Below are 16283 nucleotides of genomic sequence, written 5' to 3'. Positions count from 1 at the left end.
TCCAACCTGAATGGTGAAAATACACGATGACAAAACCTTTTCTCTCTAGAAACCATGTGAATGATCAAGAATTAGCATTATAAACACGTTAATAATACCAACAAATTAAGGACATGCTTCAGAAAAATTAGCATTGTTGAACAATAAATGGGTAGTTGATGAATAAATCGTGTCCTATATATCAAAAATTTGAAAAAAAACGTAATATTATATTTTATATTATTAATATTTATGTTTATAATATAAAACAATATAAGAAAGATTTTTCATCATTGTTTTTTCCTACATTTTTGCTGTCACACCATAGGACAAATTTGCATATTAATCAGTCAAATTACCCAATTTTAATGGAAAACCTAATGGTTCATAAGTGTATTTTAATGGAAACCATTAGAATTGGGTTTATATTGTTTTCTCAGCAGTGCATCCTTGCTAAAAAATACTAGAAACCATCACAGAAATTTTAATGGTTACCAGTATGAACCATTAGCTCGTTCCATTAAAACCATTATAAAATTCATTTTTGTAGGTGTTTTTGGATTTAACATTAATTCGTTAAATTATAATTTTTTTCAGCATGGTTCTAGAAGATCATCATGTTTGTAGTGTGTTCCAGGGGACTAAAACGTACAATATTAATTTCAGACCCAGTGGAGTAATATTAACTAATAATAGTAAATGTGTAAAGTTGCATAAAATGAAAATAGCTCAATAAAGTAGGCTAAGTGGTTGGATTCCAGAACTGATATCATAAAACATATATAAGACGATACAACATTTACTGTAGGTGTCATAAAATTTGATGACTTAATTTGAGAATATTTCTAATGCGCTATTCTGTACGTATGTCTGTAGCCTTTTCACCCCAAAATGGCGGTCGAGCTACCGAAGCGCCACCTAGTGGCTGTTTCGCAAAAAGCACCAGGCTTTCGCCTCTTGTATACTCTTTGCTAATGTGTAGATTCATAAAAACAAGGAATTTGTTTTTCTTATACGTTGTCTTTTATGTTTTTTTTTTGTGTGTGTAGTCCCTGACAAATAAATAAATTTAATAGAACATAAACATTTAATCCTATTTGTTTGTATACTTCTTTCATAAGGGATAACGGAAGACCTCTGCACTGCAGTTGAATGACAGTGGTTTGGTGCAAGCTGTAGAGGAAGACTAGAAAACATACTTCAGCAGTTATTGATATTTGTTACTGTTCATTATTGCCAATACAATTGTTTATGGAAGTTAATTGTGCATTAATAATGTTAACAGATTCAACTTTTGATTAAAAATGTCCCTTACAGAAAAGACACACGAAATTCACATGTGCAAAAAACACATGTGATCACATGTGAAATGTGTGTTTTTGGAACATTTTGGTGTGAATTCCATGTGAATTCCCACGTGAAACCCATGGGATAACATGTAAAAACCCATGGGATAACATATGCGACATGTCTCCACATGTGATCACATGTTCTTCACGTCACCACATGTTGCACATGTCATCCCATGGGTTTTTACATGTTATCCCATGGGTTTCACGTGGGAATTCACATGGAATTCACACCAAAATGTTCCAAAAACACACATTTCACATGTGATCACACGTGTTTTTTTGCACATATTAAACACATGTTGTATACATGTGACCACATGCGAAAAACATGTAAAAAACATGTGAAATTCATGTGTCTTTTCTGTAAGGGGTACTAGTAAATGCTGAAATTAACATAATCATTAAATTATTAATAATTATTTCCTTTGATTTATTTTTATTTTATAAAAGACACAGCTAGTGAAAGGTGCTTTTGATTTTAATTTTATTTGTTTTGACGGATCTGAAGTCGCTTTGGATAAAAGCTTCTGCCAAAATAAATGTAACATTAAAAATGTAACAATTGTCCATATAAAAGCCCTTGGGTTCATGCCCTTGTGTTTGCTGTCCTGTGCTGGATCGTTTGTCTTCATCCCGTCTTGTCTTGTTGCCCCTGGTCTGTCTTTAAGTTAAGTAAGTATATTGTTTTTGTTTTCCCCCTCGAGGGATTTTGAGTTATTTTTTGTCTATGTCAAATATATATATATTTTTTTGGAGAGAGCTGTCTGCACTTGGGTTCTATTTTCTGTCAGTTTCATGACAAAAATGTTTAATTATTTTGGTGTTATTGGGACACCAATAATGACCTTCACACTAAACCGAAAAAGGCAGTTGGTGCTAATTTGTTATTTTACAGGACAAAAACCTGCATTAAAACAGACTGCAAAAAAGCAGCTTAACTTATTATTATTGTTGTTGTTATAATTACACTTACTGTACCACACACACACACAAGAACTTTGTTTCACAGGACGACCAACGTATAGCGGCCCATAGAAACAGATGCTAATGCGGTAGCCTATGTTACGTGTGTTACTCGTATTGTTTGAATTTAAACACAAGTAGATATATTGGAATTTTAAGCATATCTTTACAAAATTGATTTATGACACCCTTAAAATGACATGATGCTGTCCAAATTTGCGTTTTTTCAGGAAATGGGAAAAAACATTGTACTTTTTAAACGATTGCATACTGTGTTGTCAATGTTGACAAGCACTTTTTAATCTTGTGTCTTTAAGTCTTAATTCGTTTAAGTATGTTAATGATTTATAGTTTATATCTAATTCTTCTCTATTTTGAGGGGCCCCCTGACAAAAGTTTTGCTTAGGGCCCCCAGATGTCTAGGACCGCACTGGTAAATATATACCCCTATTATCTTTATTAAGATAACATAGGGCAATAGCCATATCTCAGTTAAGTTTACCCATCACAAATATAGCATGTTGCCTGTTTTACAGTGTATGTAAAATATTATGTGAAATAGTGTCTTGATGCACGCTTGGCTTGTGTAAAAAAAAAATGTCTTCATTATGCCTAGGTTATGTTTTCAGAAAAAAAGAAAGGTAGTAATGTATAAAGCAGACAATATAACACAACAAATAAATGGTCCACCATAGTAAATAAATTGTACAGGCAGCAGACAGTCTTTGAAGAAGCGCTCACTTGGCAGATTAAAAATCTAATACTACAGATGAGCCTATTTTAGGGCAATGAATAGCTGGCATCGGATGACAAATGTTGAACCCATGATCACATTTCATGATTAAGAGCTTACATACACCTATGAAGGAATAACTTTTTTTGCTCATTTGTGTCTTTTCTTCAGGCAAAAAATTCTGTAATCATATACAACCGTTACATGCCATCTTTTTGATAGAACGTGTTTTACAGTGACCAAGAAAATCAAAATTAATTTATAAAACAGGCCAAAAACACCCTATTGAAATGTGGATCACAAAGCGGATTTAAAGGTCCAGTCAATGTTTGAAATATAGCCGCATCTAGCGATGATGTTGCAAATTGCAACGGCTCACTCTACCCCTCCCTTTCGAAGCACTACGGCGGCTGACATGGGACCAAGATGTCGTCAAGTCTGTCATTTCCGAAGGAGATAATATATTTACGAAACGCGCTCTGAAGAGCAGTTTGTCCATTTAGTGCTACTGTAGAAACAACATGGTGAATTCCATGTAAAGGGACCCCGCGGTGTATGTAGATAGAAATAGCTCATTCTAATAAAAACATAACGCTTCATTACGTAAGGTCTTTATACACCTCTGAAGACACAGTTATGTATAGTATATTGCATTTCTGTCAATAGATCCTCCAAAAAAATGACTCACTTTAACTCGAGCTGTGAATCCAATTAAAGAATCTTAACCAGCCTAACAGGTAATATTAAAAAACTGGCACAACCTGGAAATGAATAACACAAAAGATCAGAAAGAGAGAAAAAAGAGGTTAACAGATCGGCTAATTTCATCAATGAAGCTCACAGGTACGTGAGACCTGATCCCTCAATCAGATGTTCCAACAATGACCTCCACTGCACACATCTTTCTAAACCACAAACTCTTCACACATAACACATACAACTCAGGCGATAAATGGAGCAAAAGTTGTTAGTGCTTGTGGTATTTCAAATAACCACATATATCCACCCCGTCCATTTAATATCAATAGCTACTGCAACTGTCAAATTCACAATAGAGACATGCATGACAAGATGCGCTATGCATTTCACATTGACAACATATCGAATTAATCCAGAACGAAATCACTTGTGTGAAAGTCACTGTCAACATCAAGCTACATAGTAGTCTCAGTTGTGGGTCTCAGGTGCTCCTCACCCTTTGCGTTCTGTCCATTAGCGTGCTGATGTCCTTTGGAAAAAGGCCTATTAGGGAACATCAAAGTCATTCTGCTGGGTTTGCAGGAATTCGGGGTGATTTCCCCAGGTCTCTTTTTACCCGGAAAGGGGCTCCCAGATAATGAGGGAGAAGAGTTGCCGGGACCCCAGCCTGGAAGATGAGCCGATGCCTGACGAGAGCCCCCTCCTCTGCTGAAACACGGGCTGGGCTGCACCGGAGCCAGAGTCTGCTGACTGCCATTCATGCAAATGGAGCTGGTGTCTGTGTAGCCCTGGTTTGCGGAGCCCGTCTGGACGCGGTAGTTGTATGCCTTCCACCCCTGTTGTTTCCTCTGCTGACACTGGCATCGCAGGATCCGAATGAAAGCCTGCTTGAACTCGCGGCTATAGCAGGGGTAAATGATGGGGTTCAGACAGCTGTTGAAGTAGCCCAGCCAGAAGATGACTTTAAAGAACGTGTCAGGAAGACGCAAGCTCTCATTAAAGGATCCTAAAAACAGGAGAAATAAAAAAACACTTAATATGTTCCTTTACCAGTAGATGGCAGACTTTGTCAACTGTTTTACAGACAAGTGCTACACAGAAATCCAGAAATTGTTCAGTCATACAAGAATACCTGAACATAAATCTCTTATTACACCAGATCTGCCGTCACACATTAAATCAGCAGTGTTAAAATGATAATATAATCAGGTAGATTCTTAATACATAAAATCAAAACAATAAACCAAAAATAAAAGATCAATTTGAAGATATCGCTATAATAAATACTGTAGAGTTTACAGTGGCTTTATATTATTTATATTTCCAATCCATTTTTGCAGAGTTTGACATTCATATTTTTAAAGGGATACCCCAAAATAATAACTTGTCATCTTTTATTCATCATCATGTTGTTCAAAACTGTATATGTGACTGTATATATTTTTTCTGTGTAGCACAAAAGAATATATTTTGAAGATTTGTGTCCATATAGTAGAAGTCAATGAGGGCCAATGTTGTTTGGTTACAAACATTTTTCAAAATATGAAGAGTTTGGTTCCAAAATGAGATAACCCTGCTTACATTTTTTTTCAAAAATCATGTTTTTTATGTGCATTTCAATTAATATCAATCAAAGTGCAGTTGTTTTGTTTTGATTTAAGACATAATAACTCAAAAAATACAGCTAACTAACACAATAAAAACATGATTTTTGATTTTTTTAAAAACAGAGTCATCTCATTTTGGAACCAAACTCTTCAAATCTTCTTTTGTGTTCTGCAGAGGAAAGAAAGTCATACATGAGGGTGAATAAATAATGAACGAATTTTCATTTTTAGGCGAACTATCACTTTAATCCTCTAATTCAACTGTGTTAAGACTGTCTCCATCATAAAACGTCTATTTTTGAACATAATCCACAAAGAGCTTCATTTGAATATTCTGTTCATTGCTGCACACTTTGTAAGCTTTTATTAAAATGGTCTATTTTCAATTCCTTGAAGGAATTATTTAATCTTCAAAAATGTTTTAAGTGCTTCCATAATTTTACTTTCAAAGACATAAACCATGAAAGCATTGGCTGTTCCAGGTGCCATTTTCAAAACGAAACTCATTCTCAGGTTCATATTCCCTCAGGTTTCCAGAGCATTAAAAAAGGTCACGAAGCTCTATCATACTTTTCCAGACTCTGACTTCGAGCTCATCTCTGCTGAGTTTACCAATTTACGAGGAATTTTTCCACTGGTGAGCAGCTCATAACCTTTTTTGGCATTTGTCTCCTCTATTCCAGTCCTATAGACTAATCGTCTCATTAATTACACAACATGTTTATAATGTATGTTAGGTTCATTTATGACATTGTATTGATTTAGCTAATTGTCTTTATGTAAAGAAACAGAGTGGATTATAGAGGCGAGAGATGATTTCGGTGTGATTTCAGTCTCGGGTTCATTAGCACACTTCAAAAAGAGCCACAGGTGTGATGCTTCAAATTAGCTTCTCTCCCCACTAGTCAATTGTTCCATTAAATTAAGACGCTCCTGTTCCATCTCTAAATCACACGTCTCTTAGACATCTCTCAGCCAGGGCACAGCAATAATTTAAGACAGCCTTCCCTCTAAGCGAACAACTCAAGTCAACAAATCATCATGTATCTTGCAGCTACCTTTGATGTCTGCAGGGATTTTGTTTCCTCAAGATAGTGTCTGTCTACCTCCGTAAAGCTTTTGATATTTTCTGAATTCTTATGAGGTATTATTTTGTTGAACAGGTACTATCTTGTTGAACCTATAAATGTTGTTTAGTTATTTAGATTATTGGTGATTAAATAACCAGTTAAGTACCTTGAGAAAAAACATTACATGATGCATGGCCTGCTGGTAAAGTGGACATTGATTTTTCAATTATCTGTATTCTCAAACTCTATTTAGCCAAACATCTTGTTGTACGGAGAAAAAGTGATTTATGCTACAATATAAAGGTAATAAATTGCTATTTGTATGCCTTAATATTATATGTAACATGGGTGAGATATTAACTCACTGTCAGATCACAGCCACGGCTCAACTGAGTATTTGTGATTGTGTTGATGTTTTGTTCTAGGAAGTTAAAGGCCCAAGACTATTAACCCTAATCTAACCTTCACCCTAACCAAAACGTTGACAGATTGCAAACAACGACTTAAAGTGATAGTTCACACAAAAATGAAAATGCTGTCATCATTCACTCACCCTCTTGTAGTTTCAAGCCTGTATGGCTTTCTTTCTTCCGCAGAACACAAAAGAAGATATTCTGAAGAAAGTTGGTAACTTTCTGAAGAAGAAACCAAGTAACTTTGGTAACTTGGAACAGTGCCGACACCCATTCACTTCTATGGACACAAAACCAATGCAAGTGAATGGGGGCCAGTTAACAACATTCTTCAAAATATCTTCTTTTGTGTTCTGCGGAAAAAATAAAGCCACACAGGTTTGAAATGACAAGAGGGTGATTAAATGATGACAGCATTTTCATTTTTGTGTAAACTATCACTTTAATAACGTCTTTTAGAGATTCTCCCACAAATCCACAGAAAGCTAAATTGAAACAGCATAGCGTATGAAAACATGCCATTCGGAGAAAGGAAATTAACTCCTGAAATGTCAAACACATGGAATATATTTTCCTTCAAAATATACGTTTCCTCCACTAATTCGCAAGAAAAACATATCTGCCCATCTCCTAATTTGACCCTTTACGAGGGTTACCCAGAGCGAAACCTAGGGTCATAATAGATATAGGAGTGTTTAAATTTTGACCAGATTGTGGGGTTTTGTGCTGGGAATTGTACCTCTTCTCAATTCCCACACCTCATCAGAAACCTCAGGGTTCAGTTTTAGTGTAATCCTGGGAATGAGAGAACTTTGAAGACATTGGCATCTTCAGTGCATTCCACCAAAAGACCTCAGCAAGTTACAGAGACCTGATTCAAATGACCAACCAATAAACCATGAATCCATTACTGAATTAAACATCCAGACACAACAACACGTGTAGAAAAACACTACATGAGGATATAATGTATTACAAACAAATTGGACTTAGAGGTCTTAAAAGTATGTTTTAGCTGTCTGTCATAGATTTAAGTACAGGTTATATTTAATGAAGAGGTTTTTAAAGCTGGTCTTTCATAAAGCCATAATACATACTGTAAACAGACTAACTTCTGGTTGTATCTCATCTTGTTTATACTGAATATCCTATGCATAATGTCACAATTAGTATGCCAAAGAGAACATGCTGATTCCCAGGAATCAAGACAGCCAAATGTTGAGTAAATCATCACAGATTAGCCTACTTCACCAAGCTGAAAACCCGAATAAGAACGTGAATTAACTAGCCAAGCATTTGAGCTGGAAACACAGTTGTTTCTGGCAACAGAATCACATTCTGAAGAGTCAGAGGTGTCACTATCTTGACATTCAATCCGTTAAATTATTGCTCTGATTATTTTGCCTATGATTGTCGATAGTAATGTGATTGTACAAATGGCAATCAACTGTGTATGCTACCCTAGTATGTTTTGTTAGTAACTAATAAACAAGAATAAGCTGAACATCATAATATCACGGTATTTAGGCTTGACACCTGGGTTGGCAGCACAGGCAGATATTCACAAATGATCAATTAACAAAAGAATTCATGATAACAATATTATTGTGATATCGTTCTAAACATCAGTCAAAATCATCTTTAATTTAGTTTATTTTGTGTACTCTTTTTTGGACAAATGAGGCAGAGAGAGTTTGTAATAATTGAGGCTCTTAAGGATTAAAATTAAAAGGGTGCTGAATAATTTATTATAATAGGAGATGTGCAGTATTGACATGATATTGATACATGTGATTTTAAATATCAAGGTTTTCCCCAAATCGGTATATTGTGACACCCCTAAATACAACTGCTGTACATAGGCTATGAAGTGTACTGAATGAAGTTTATACAGCCTAAAATGTTATAAGTAATACTATACGATTAGAATCAGAAAAGTATCTGAAAGTGAAAAAATTCGAAAATCAAGTGATGTCAATAAATATTTTTGGTTTGTATTATGATTTAAATCTGATGTAACTTTTTTGTTTTATGGTTGGTATATAAAGATGCCCATTCTCGTGCTAATCACTTATAACAAAACAAATTCGCAAAACAATATTATGTTTACGCAAAATATTCTTCACGCTTTAAAAAAAATATTAAGTTAAATATTTCGTTGTAATAAATATGTTGAAAAATAAAACGTTTGATTTGTTGACATATTGGGGAAACCTACAAAGAGAGTGTCTGAGGGCATATGTTACGCGTTAATAACTTAAAGTTTGTCCGTTTGCTGGACGGATAAAACACTATACGTACCAATAGGCAGTGCGAGGAAAAATGGTAACCAGCACAGGATGAACATGCCCACAACGACACCAAGCGTTTTAGCAGCTTTCTTCTCTCTGGAAAACTTCAGTAATTTGAGTGTCAGAGAGCTCCTCATCAGGCCTTTACTACCCGCTGCGCTGCAGTCATCCTGCGTCTGCGAGCCTTTATAGTGAATGCGGAGCGTCAGCTCATTGGAGTCCATGCGCTCCTTCATCATTCCAGCCTCCAGATTTTTAGTGGTTCTTTTAGCAACTATATACACACGGCAGTACATGGCTAAAATAACCGCTAAAGGGATATAGAATGAACCCAGTGACGAGAACAGGGCGTAAAACGGCTCCTCCGTGATAGGGCAAACGGTTTCGTCCTTGGAGGGCGGTTGTTTCCATCCGAGCAATGGTCCTATAGATATGACAATGGCAAGCACCCAAACCCCCAGCATTGCCAAGAGCGCCCTTTTCTCCGTCACTATACTTGGGTACTGCAAAGGGTAACGCACCCCGATGTAGCGGTCTATGGAGATTACGCACAGGCTCATGATGGATGCGGTGCAGCAGAGTACATCCAGTGCAGCCCAGATGTCACAGAAAATCCTTCCGAACACCCAGTAGTTGAGAATTTCCAGTGTGGCGGATACTGGTAGGACGGTTGTGGCCAGCAACAGGTCTGCCATCGCGAGATTAATGATAAAGTAGTTGGTTGGAATCCGCAGGTGCCTGTTGCACACAACAGAGAGAATAACGAGAATGTTACCCACGATGGCAAACACAATAAAAGCGCCCAGAACCATGCCCAGAGGAACCGCACGACGGAGGCTGAACGAACTCGATTCGGTGCCATTTTTTGCTGTGGTCGAGTTGGAGACGTTGGACGCAGAAAGCGGCTCGTTGAGTTCCGAGGAACCATTGCTTAAGAAGTTCAAGGCATGATCCGTATCAGAATTCATCTTGCATCTGCAATAGCTCCATACCAAAGTAAGATCAGTCTCTACGTTTCAGTTCTCAAATAGTTATTTCTGTACTTGATTTCAAAAGAGATTCTGTTGCGTAACAAGCGCGCGTTTAAAATACTAAAATACTACGAACTAATTTCCGGGCAGAACTTGCCCGCTTTGGTCCGGTGAGCTCTCCGCAGTGTCCCTCCCGGTGTTTCAGTGCCATCCAGCGCACTGCTTCTGACCACTCCTGCATTCCCCGATGCGCTCCCGAACCAAACCCCCTCCCCTTCGAACAAATTTACGCGATGGTTAAAGAGAGTCACGGATAAAGTAAAAGCGCAACGCTGGGGATTTTTACGGCCTGTTAACCTGTCCACCTATTTTGCCATCATACTGAGTGCCATACACTATATGAAGCAGGGGTCATTGGTGTCCTACAGTGCGTAGTCAGGTAATCCAATACAATGTAACCATGAGAGCATGTCAATGAGCGTGCCAGCTGCTCTATTCTTAGCATCATTTGCGATTCAAAATATGGAAAACTTGCAGACAATATAAAGGATGTTGAATTGCTGTTATCTAGGTGCAAATTTAGGCCTCATGGGGAACCCGTTTCAATTCTGGGAAGCTTATTTAGGTTAACAACAAACATGTTGCACATGCCATGCGTCTTTTAAACATTTATTTTCAGCACATGAGTTTTTATGTACTTTTAGTCCATATTTTCATATGTCCGGCCTAGCACATTAACGATCCGCAGAAAGTCAATAATTAGCGAAAGTCTCCACACTGTCCAACTTTAAAATACTGCTATAAGTGTCCAAATATTTCCACAAATCATCTGTGATTTTATAAACTAGCCACTAACTCAATCTGTTAGCAATGCCAGCCAAACAGGAATGTGCTCTGACAGTGATGAATTACTTTGCAGCTTTCGCCAAAAAAGGCGACTACAAGAAACGGATAACTAAAACAGATGGATGCCACACCTGAATGTCAACTTATTTACACAATAATCAAGGTAAATTACATCGAGTGAGAGATGAACTGTGAAAAGGAAACAGCCTTCTGTTGTGCAGGTATATAATCATTGAGCAGGAATAAATAAGTGGCTCATTATAAGCTTTTCATAAAAAAACAAAGCTTTATCACTGTATACTTATGACTTTTTCACTTTTGTGGAACACACGTGGAGAAAAAAGACACTATTTCAAAGTAGCTAAAGGTAAAGTTGTTTGGATGAGTTTGAGGGTGGCAGCTCCAAATGTGTGGCTGATGCATTTCGGCCCAGACACCAATGCTGAGCTCAGAAGAAACAGCAGCCAAATTGCCATGACCAGTGCAATAAATACACACATACACATACATGCGCACGCACACACCTCCATCTACCATATAGTTCTTGAAAACTGTCCAACATTCTGCTCAGATACACTTCAAGTGAATTAAGGTGATTACGTTTTTATGCAGCTGCAGCTTCATGTGATGAATGGCAGGCGTGACGTGAAAGGTGAATAAAATGCTGAGCTGTTCACCGCAGAACACTGAGCTGTGGCATCTTTCAGTACGACTGCGGGCACATGCCAAGAAAATGTAATTACAGCATATTGTACAGTATATGCATAAATTCAGTTATATATATATATACTGTATATATATATATATATACACAGTATCTCACAGAAGTGAGTACACCCCTCACATTTTTGTAAATATGTTATTATATCTTTTCATGTGACAACACTGAAGAAATGAAACTTTGCTACAATGTAAAGTAGTGAGTGTACAGCTTGTATAACAGTGTAAATTTGCTGTCCCCTCAAAATAACTCAACACACAGCCATTAATGTATAAACCACTGGCAACAAAAGTGAGTACACCCCTAAGTGAAAATGTCAAAATTGGGCCCAATTAGCCATTTTCCCTCCCTGGTGTCATGTGATTCTTTAGTGTTACAAGGTCTCAGGTGTGAATGGGGAGCAGGTGTGTTAAATTTGGTGTTATCGCTCTCACTCTCTCATACTGGTCACTGGAAGTTCAACATGGTACCTCATGGCAACTCTCTGAGAAGTTTTCAATTCTGAAAAAAAGAATTGTTGCTCTACATAAAGATGGCCTAGACCCTAAAACTGAGCTGCAGCACAGTGGCCAAGACCATACAGCGGGTTAACAGGACAGGTTCAACTCAGAACAGGCCTCGCCATGGTCGACCAAAGAAGTTGAGTACACATGCTCAGCGTCATATCCAGAGGTTGTCTTTGGGAAATAGACGTACCGTTACATTTACTTGAGTAACATTTTGGAAAATATGTACTTTTTAAGTCAAATTAAAAGTGTGTACTTTTACTCTTACTTGAGTAAATTTCTAATAGAAAATCTGTACTTTTACTTCGTTACATAACTTACATTGCGTGACGTTCCTTCGTTCCTTCATTTTAAAATACGCTTTTTAAAACACGTTGTTTATTTCAAGGTTGTCGTCTCTTTTTCGCATTCCCAAGTGATCGATTCTTTTGAGTCGATTCCTTTGAAAGCATTAATTGAACAACACACGTGACACAACACGAGAAAACATGAGCTTTGTTCAAAAATGTGTATTTCATTTAAGAGAGCACTGCAGATGTTCTAGATCATCTTAGGAAATGCTCTGAGTTTAGTTCATGCTTTAGTTTGACATGGTCTATTATTCTAAATAAGTTGTATAAACTACATTGACATCAGGACTACTGTAGATGAAATTTACAGAAATGCTTGTCTCTTTGTATGTTTATTCTTTAGTCTCTGTATGTATATTGCAAAGATATCTGCTTATGATAATTAAAAATATTGATTAAAATGTAATATTGGCGTTAATATTAATTTGATGTAGTAGGCCTATATAATCAGATACAAAGTAACTAGCTACTTGAGTAGTTTTTTCATTGCATAATTTTTTACTTTTACTCAAGTAATTTTTAAAATAGTGACTTTTACTTTTACTTGAGTAACAATTTCTCTAGTTACTTGTACTTTTACTTGAGTAAAGATTTTGGCTACTCTACCCACCTCTGCGTATGAGTGCTGCCAGCATTGCTGCAGAGGTTGAAGGGGTGGGGGGTCAGCCTGTCAGTGCTTAAACCATACGCCGCACACTGCATCAAATTGGTCTGCATGGCTGTTGTCCCACAAGGAAGCCTCTTCTAAAGATGATGCACAAGAAAGACCGCAAACAGTTTGCTGAAGACAAGCAGACTAAGGACATGGATTACTGGACCCATGCCCTGTGGTCTGATGAGACCAAGATAAACTTATTTGGTTCAGATGGTGTCAAGCATGTGTGGCGGCAACCAGGTGAGGAGTACAAAGACAAGTGTGTCTTGCCTTCAGTCAAGCATGGTGGTGGGAGTGTCATGGTCTGGGGCTGCATGCGTGCTGCGGCACTGGGGAGCTACAGTTCATTGAGGGAACCAATGTACTGTGACATACTGAAGCAGAGCATGATAATGACCCCAAAAGAAGCTGAGGGTAAAGGTGATGGACTGGCCAAGCATGTCTCCAGACCTAAACCCTATTTAGCATCTGTGGGGCATCTTCAAACAGAAGGTGGAGGAGTGCAAGGTCTCTAACATACACCAGCTCCGTGATGACGTCATGGAGGAGTGGAAGAGGACTCCAGTGGCAACCTGTGAAGCTCTGGTGAACTCCATGCCCAAGAGGGTTAAGGCAGTGCTGGAAAATAATGGTGGCCACACAAAATATTGACACTTTGGGCCCAATTTGGACATTTTTGAGGGGACAGCAAACTTCAGGCTGAATAAACTTCAGCCATGCATTACTAATGTCGGAATCCGAAGGAAGGTTATGCAGCGACTGTGTTCTTCCACAACCAGGCACTGACTGCACAATATTTTGCGATCTTCAACGGCATGTTTATTGCTTGCTCGCTCTATCTGGTTCCGCGCAACTTGTGTTACTTTAGTACTGTCACCAGTGGGTGGGGCTAGAGAAGTAGTCATTGATATTTTTCTGTGGAGGCGGTGTTTAACCTATCTATGATAGATAGGTCTATTCCAGGACCTGGCGTTCGCTGGGCCTGGTGTCAATAACAGTTGTAATTTCAGTAATTTACAGGATGTTCGCTTGAATACGATTCCCTCTTATATAACAAAAGCTCGGGTTAAAATTGTTGTCTTAATTCATGACTCCTTTAACGTAAAAAAATTGTTTTGAGTTACTTATTAGCTATGAACGACACGTGCTAGCATGCTAAATGTAGCATCTTTAATCTCTTGGTGTAATCTTTGTCATAAGAAAAAGAAAACAAGTTGCTTTGCTGACATTTGCACAGAAATTTAAGTAGAATTTGAGTTTAGTTGGTAAAAGTGATAGAAAGCATAATATTGGTAGCCGTCCTTAAGCACAAGCTTCCCTCTTCAATATTCAATGGTAACCAAAACAACAAAATCAACATAACAGAAACATTTCTAAATACTAAAAAAAAACATTAAACAGTAACAAATGTCTTGCTTTAAGGCTTGCTCAAAAAAACACATGAAATAAATTAATTTCAACATTTACTCTTTTCATTCAGTCCCATACAAAGAATGCTTAGAACTAGAAACCCCCTGCCTGAATCTGTTGTCAATGAAATGTCAATGAAAATTAAATCATGCACTTCAAACACAAATAGATTAACTACAATTCTGTTTTGCAAATTATGGTGGATTGTTATAATATAAGTGTTATATGTTCAGATTAATGTGCATATTTTAAAACAATTAAACAAGCAAAAACATCTTACATTTTATTTGTTTATTCTTTTTTCTCTTTTGCGATCAAAAAAATGCACATTTTAGTTTTAGTGATTATTACTTCATAAATCTGTAAAGTTTTTATGACTGTTTTATATCTCTTGTCAGTGTAGTTTAAATCTTGTATTCTTGTTAATATGTTTAAGCATCTCAGGGACGCCCAAAGCACATCTATTCTCTGTCACACCCCTGACAAGTTTATTTAAGACTAAGTGCTGAAATAATCAGGATGAGCTTACAAGCTGTTTCCTCATGTAAATGAGGATGAGAAAGCTAAAAAATAGGATTTCATATTATGATATCATTTCCATTTCAAGCGACATTATTCACCCAACCAAATCTTGTATGAAGGGCAGAAGAGAGAGAGAGCCTAGAATAAATTCACAGGGTCATTGTGGAATCTAAACGTTTCTGAGAGGCTCCTGTTATGGAAGTTAGAAAAATTGGTAGTAATTCATCTGTCTGGACCGCGGCCAGGGGTACGACACATTTAGCTGCAGGGCTCTGCGGTGAGGGGATGGGAGCTAATGAAAAGCAGTCTCAGTGTGATGGAGCGAGAGATGGGACCAATATTAGACTTAAATTTTATGGCTGGGGTGTTAAAAAGAAGGTCTTGTAAAAATTAAAGTTGTGTTTTTACTTGAAGTGTCTTACCGTATGCCGTCCTATGAGGAACAACCGCACAAGAGTTAAAGGTGCAGTAAGCGATTTCTATGAAATATTGTTGATATTTAAAATCGACATCCAAAAAAGAAGCACGTTGTTTTGCCCTCAAAATAACAAACATGTGCTCACTTTATTTACACAGCCAGGACTATGTAAAAACACACAGAGGAGACATCTAAAAAAAAAAAGTCCAGTTCCTGATTTCAAATACTATTTCCGAGAAATCGCTAACTCCACCTTTAAAATTGAAAAAACAATTTTTTTGTGTTATAGTACATTTACCACAAAAACAAAATGCTGCTTTTTATCACTAATGTGAGAATTCCTTTTGAACAAAGCTTTAAAAAACATGAGGGAGATAGGTAAACAGTTACATAACACAGTCACTATATAAAATTGATGTATTTACTTACGTGTGTGGGAAAGTTTTAATTTTGGTTCTCTATCATTTCAAAATCCTCCCTTAACCACAGAAAGCCACTTTAAAATGACGGGTGTATAAATACAAGTTCAGATGTACGTTAAGATTCCCCAGAGAGCCATTTATTTACTGAATGATTTTAATGTGCATGACCGCATATGGTCTTTCACTGCAGCATGCTATTGTCTTGCTATGTCTTCCCCTGGTCTCTTTAACATTTTTAAATTAAACTCAACCATAACATATATAAGAAAATATATCTTTGTCCAACATGTCTTGACAAAGCAAAATTGCTGCGCAGCAGTCAGACATTTTGTATTAGCATGCAATGTGAACAACA

General features: G+C 37.2%; 1 protein-coding gene across 1 annotated transcript; it reads right to left on the bottom strand.

The window, feature by feature from the left end:
- Positions 1-1808: 1808 nt before the first annotated feature.
- Positions 1809-10563, bottom strand: adra1ba (adrenoceptor alpha 1Ba). The gene is made up of 2 exons (XM_057360853.1): positions 9118-10563; positions 1809-4732 (listed from the first exon to the last, which is right to left on the bottom strand). Exons 1-2 carry the CDS (start codon positions 10073-10075, stop codon positions 4182-4184), a joined length of 1509 nt encoding a protein of 502 aa, XP_057216836.1. The 5' UTR covers positions 10076-10563; the 3' UTR covers positions 1809-4181.
- Between the last annotated feature and the right edge of the window lie 5720 nt (positions 10564-16283).

The sequence above is a fragment of the Triplophysa rosa genome, linkage group LG19 (genome assembly GCF_024868665.1).
Source record: "Triplophysa rosa linkage group LG19, Trosa_1v2, whole genome shotgun sequence".
Classification (NCBI taxonomy): domain Eukaryota; kingdom Metazoa; phylum Chordata; class Actinopteri; order Cypriniformes; family Nemacheilidae; genus Triplophysa; species Triplophysa rosa.
This window is presented reverse-complemented; position numbering and strand designations above follow the sequence as displayed.

What these genes read in the sequence shown, in the direction of transcription:
- adra1ba (XM_057360853.1), bottom strand. Translation starts at nt 10,075, where the DNA reads ATGAATTCTGATACGGATCATGCCTTGAACTTCTTAAGCAATGGTTCC. An exon ending in TTTCCTCGCACTGCCTATTG is followed by an intron (nt 4,733 to 9,117) that starts GTACGTATAGTG and finishes TCCTGTTTTTAG; the next exon opens with GATCCTTTAATGAGAGCTTG.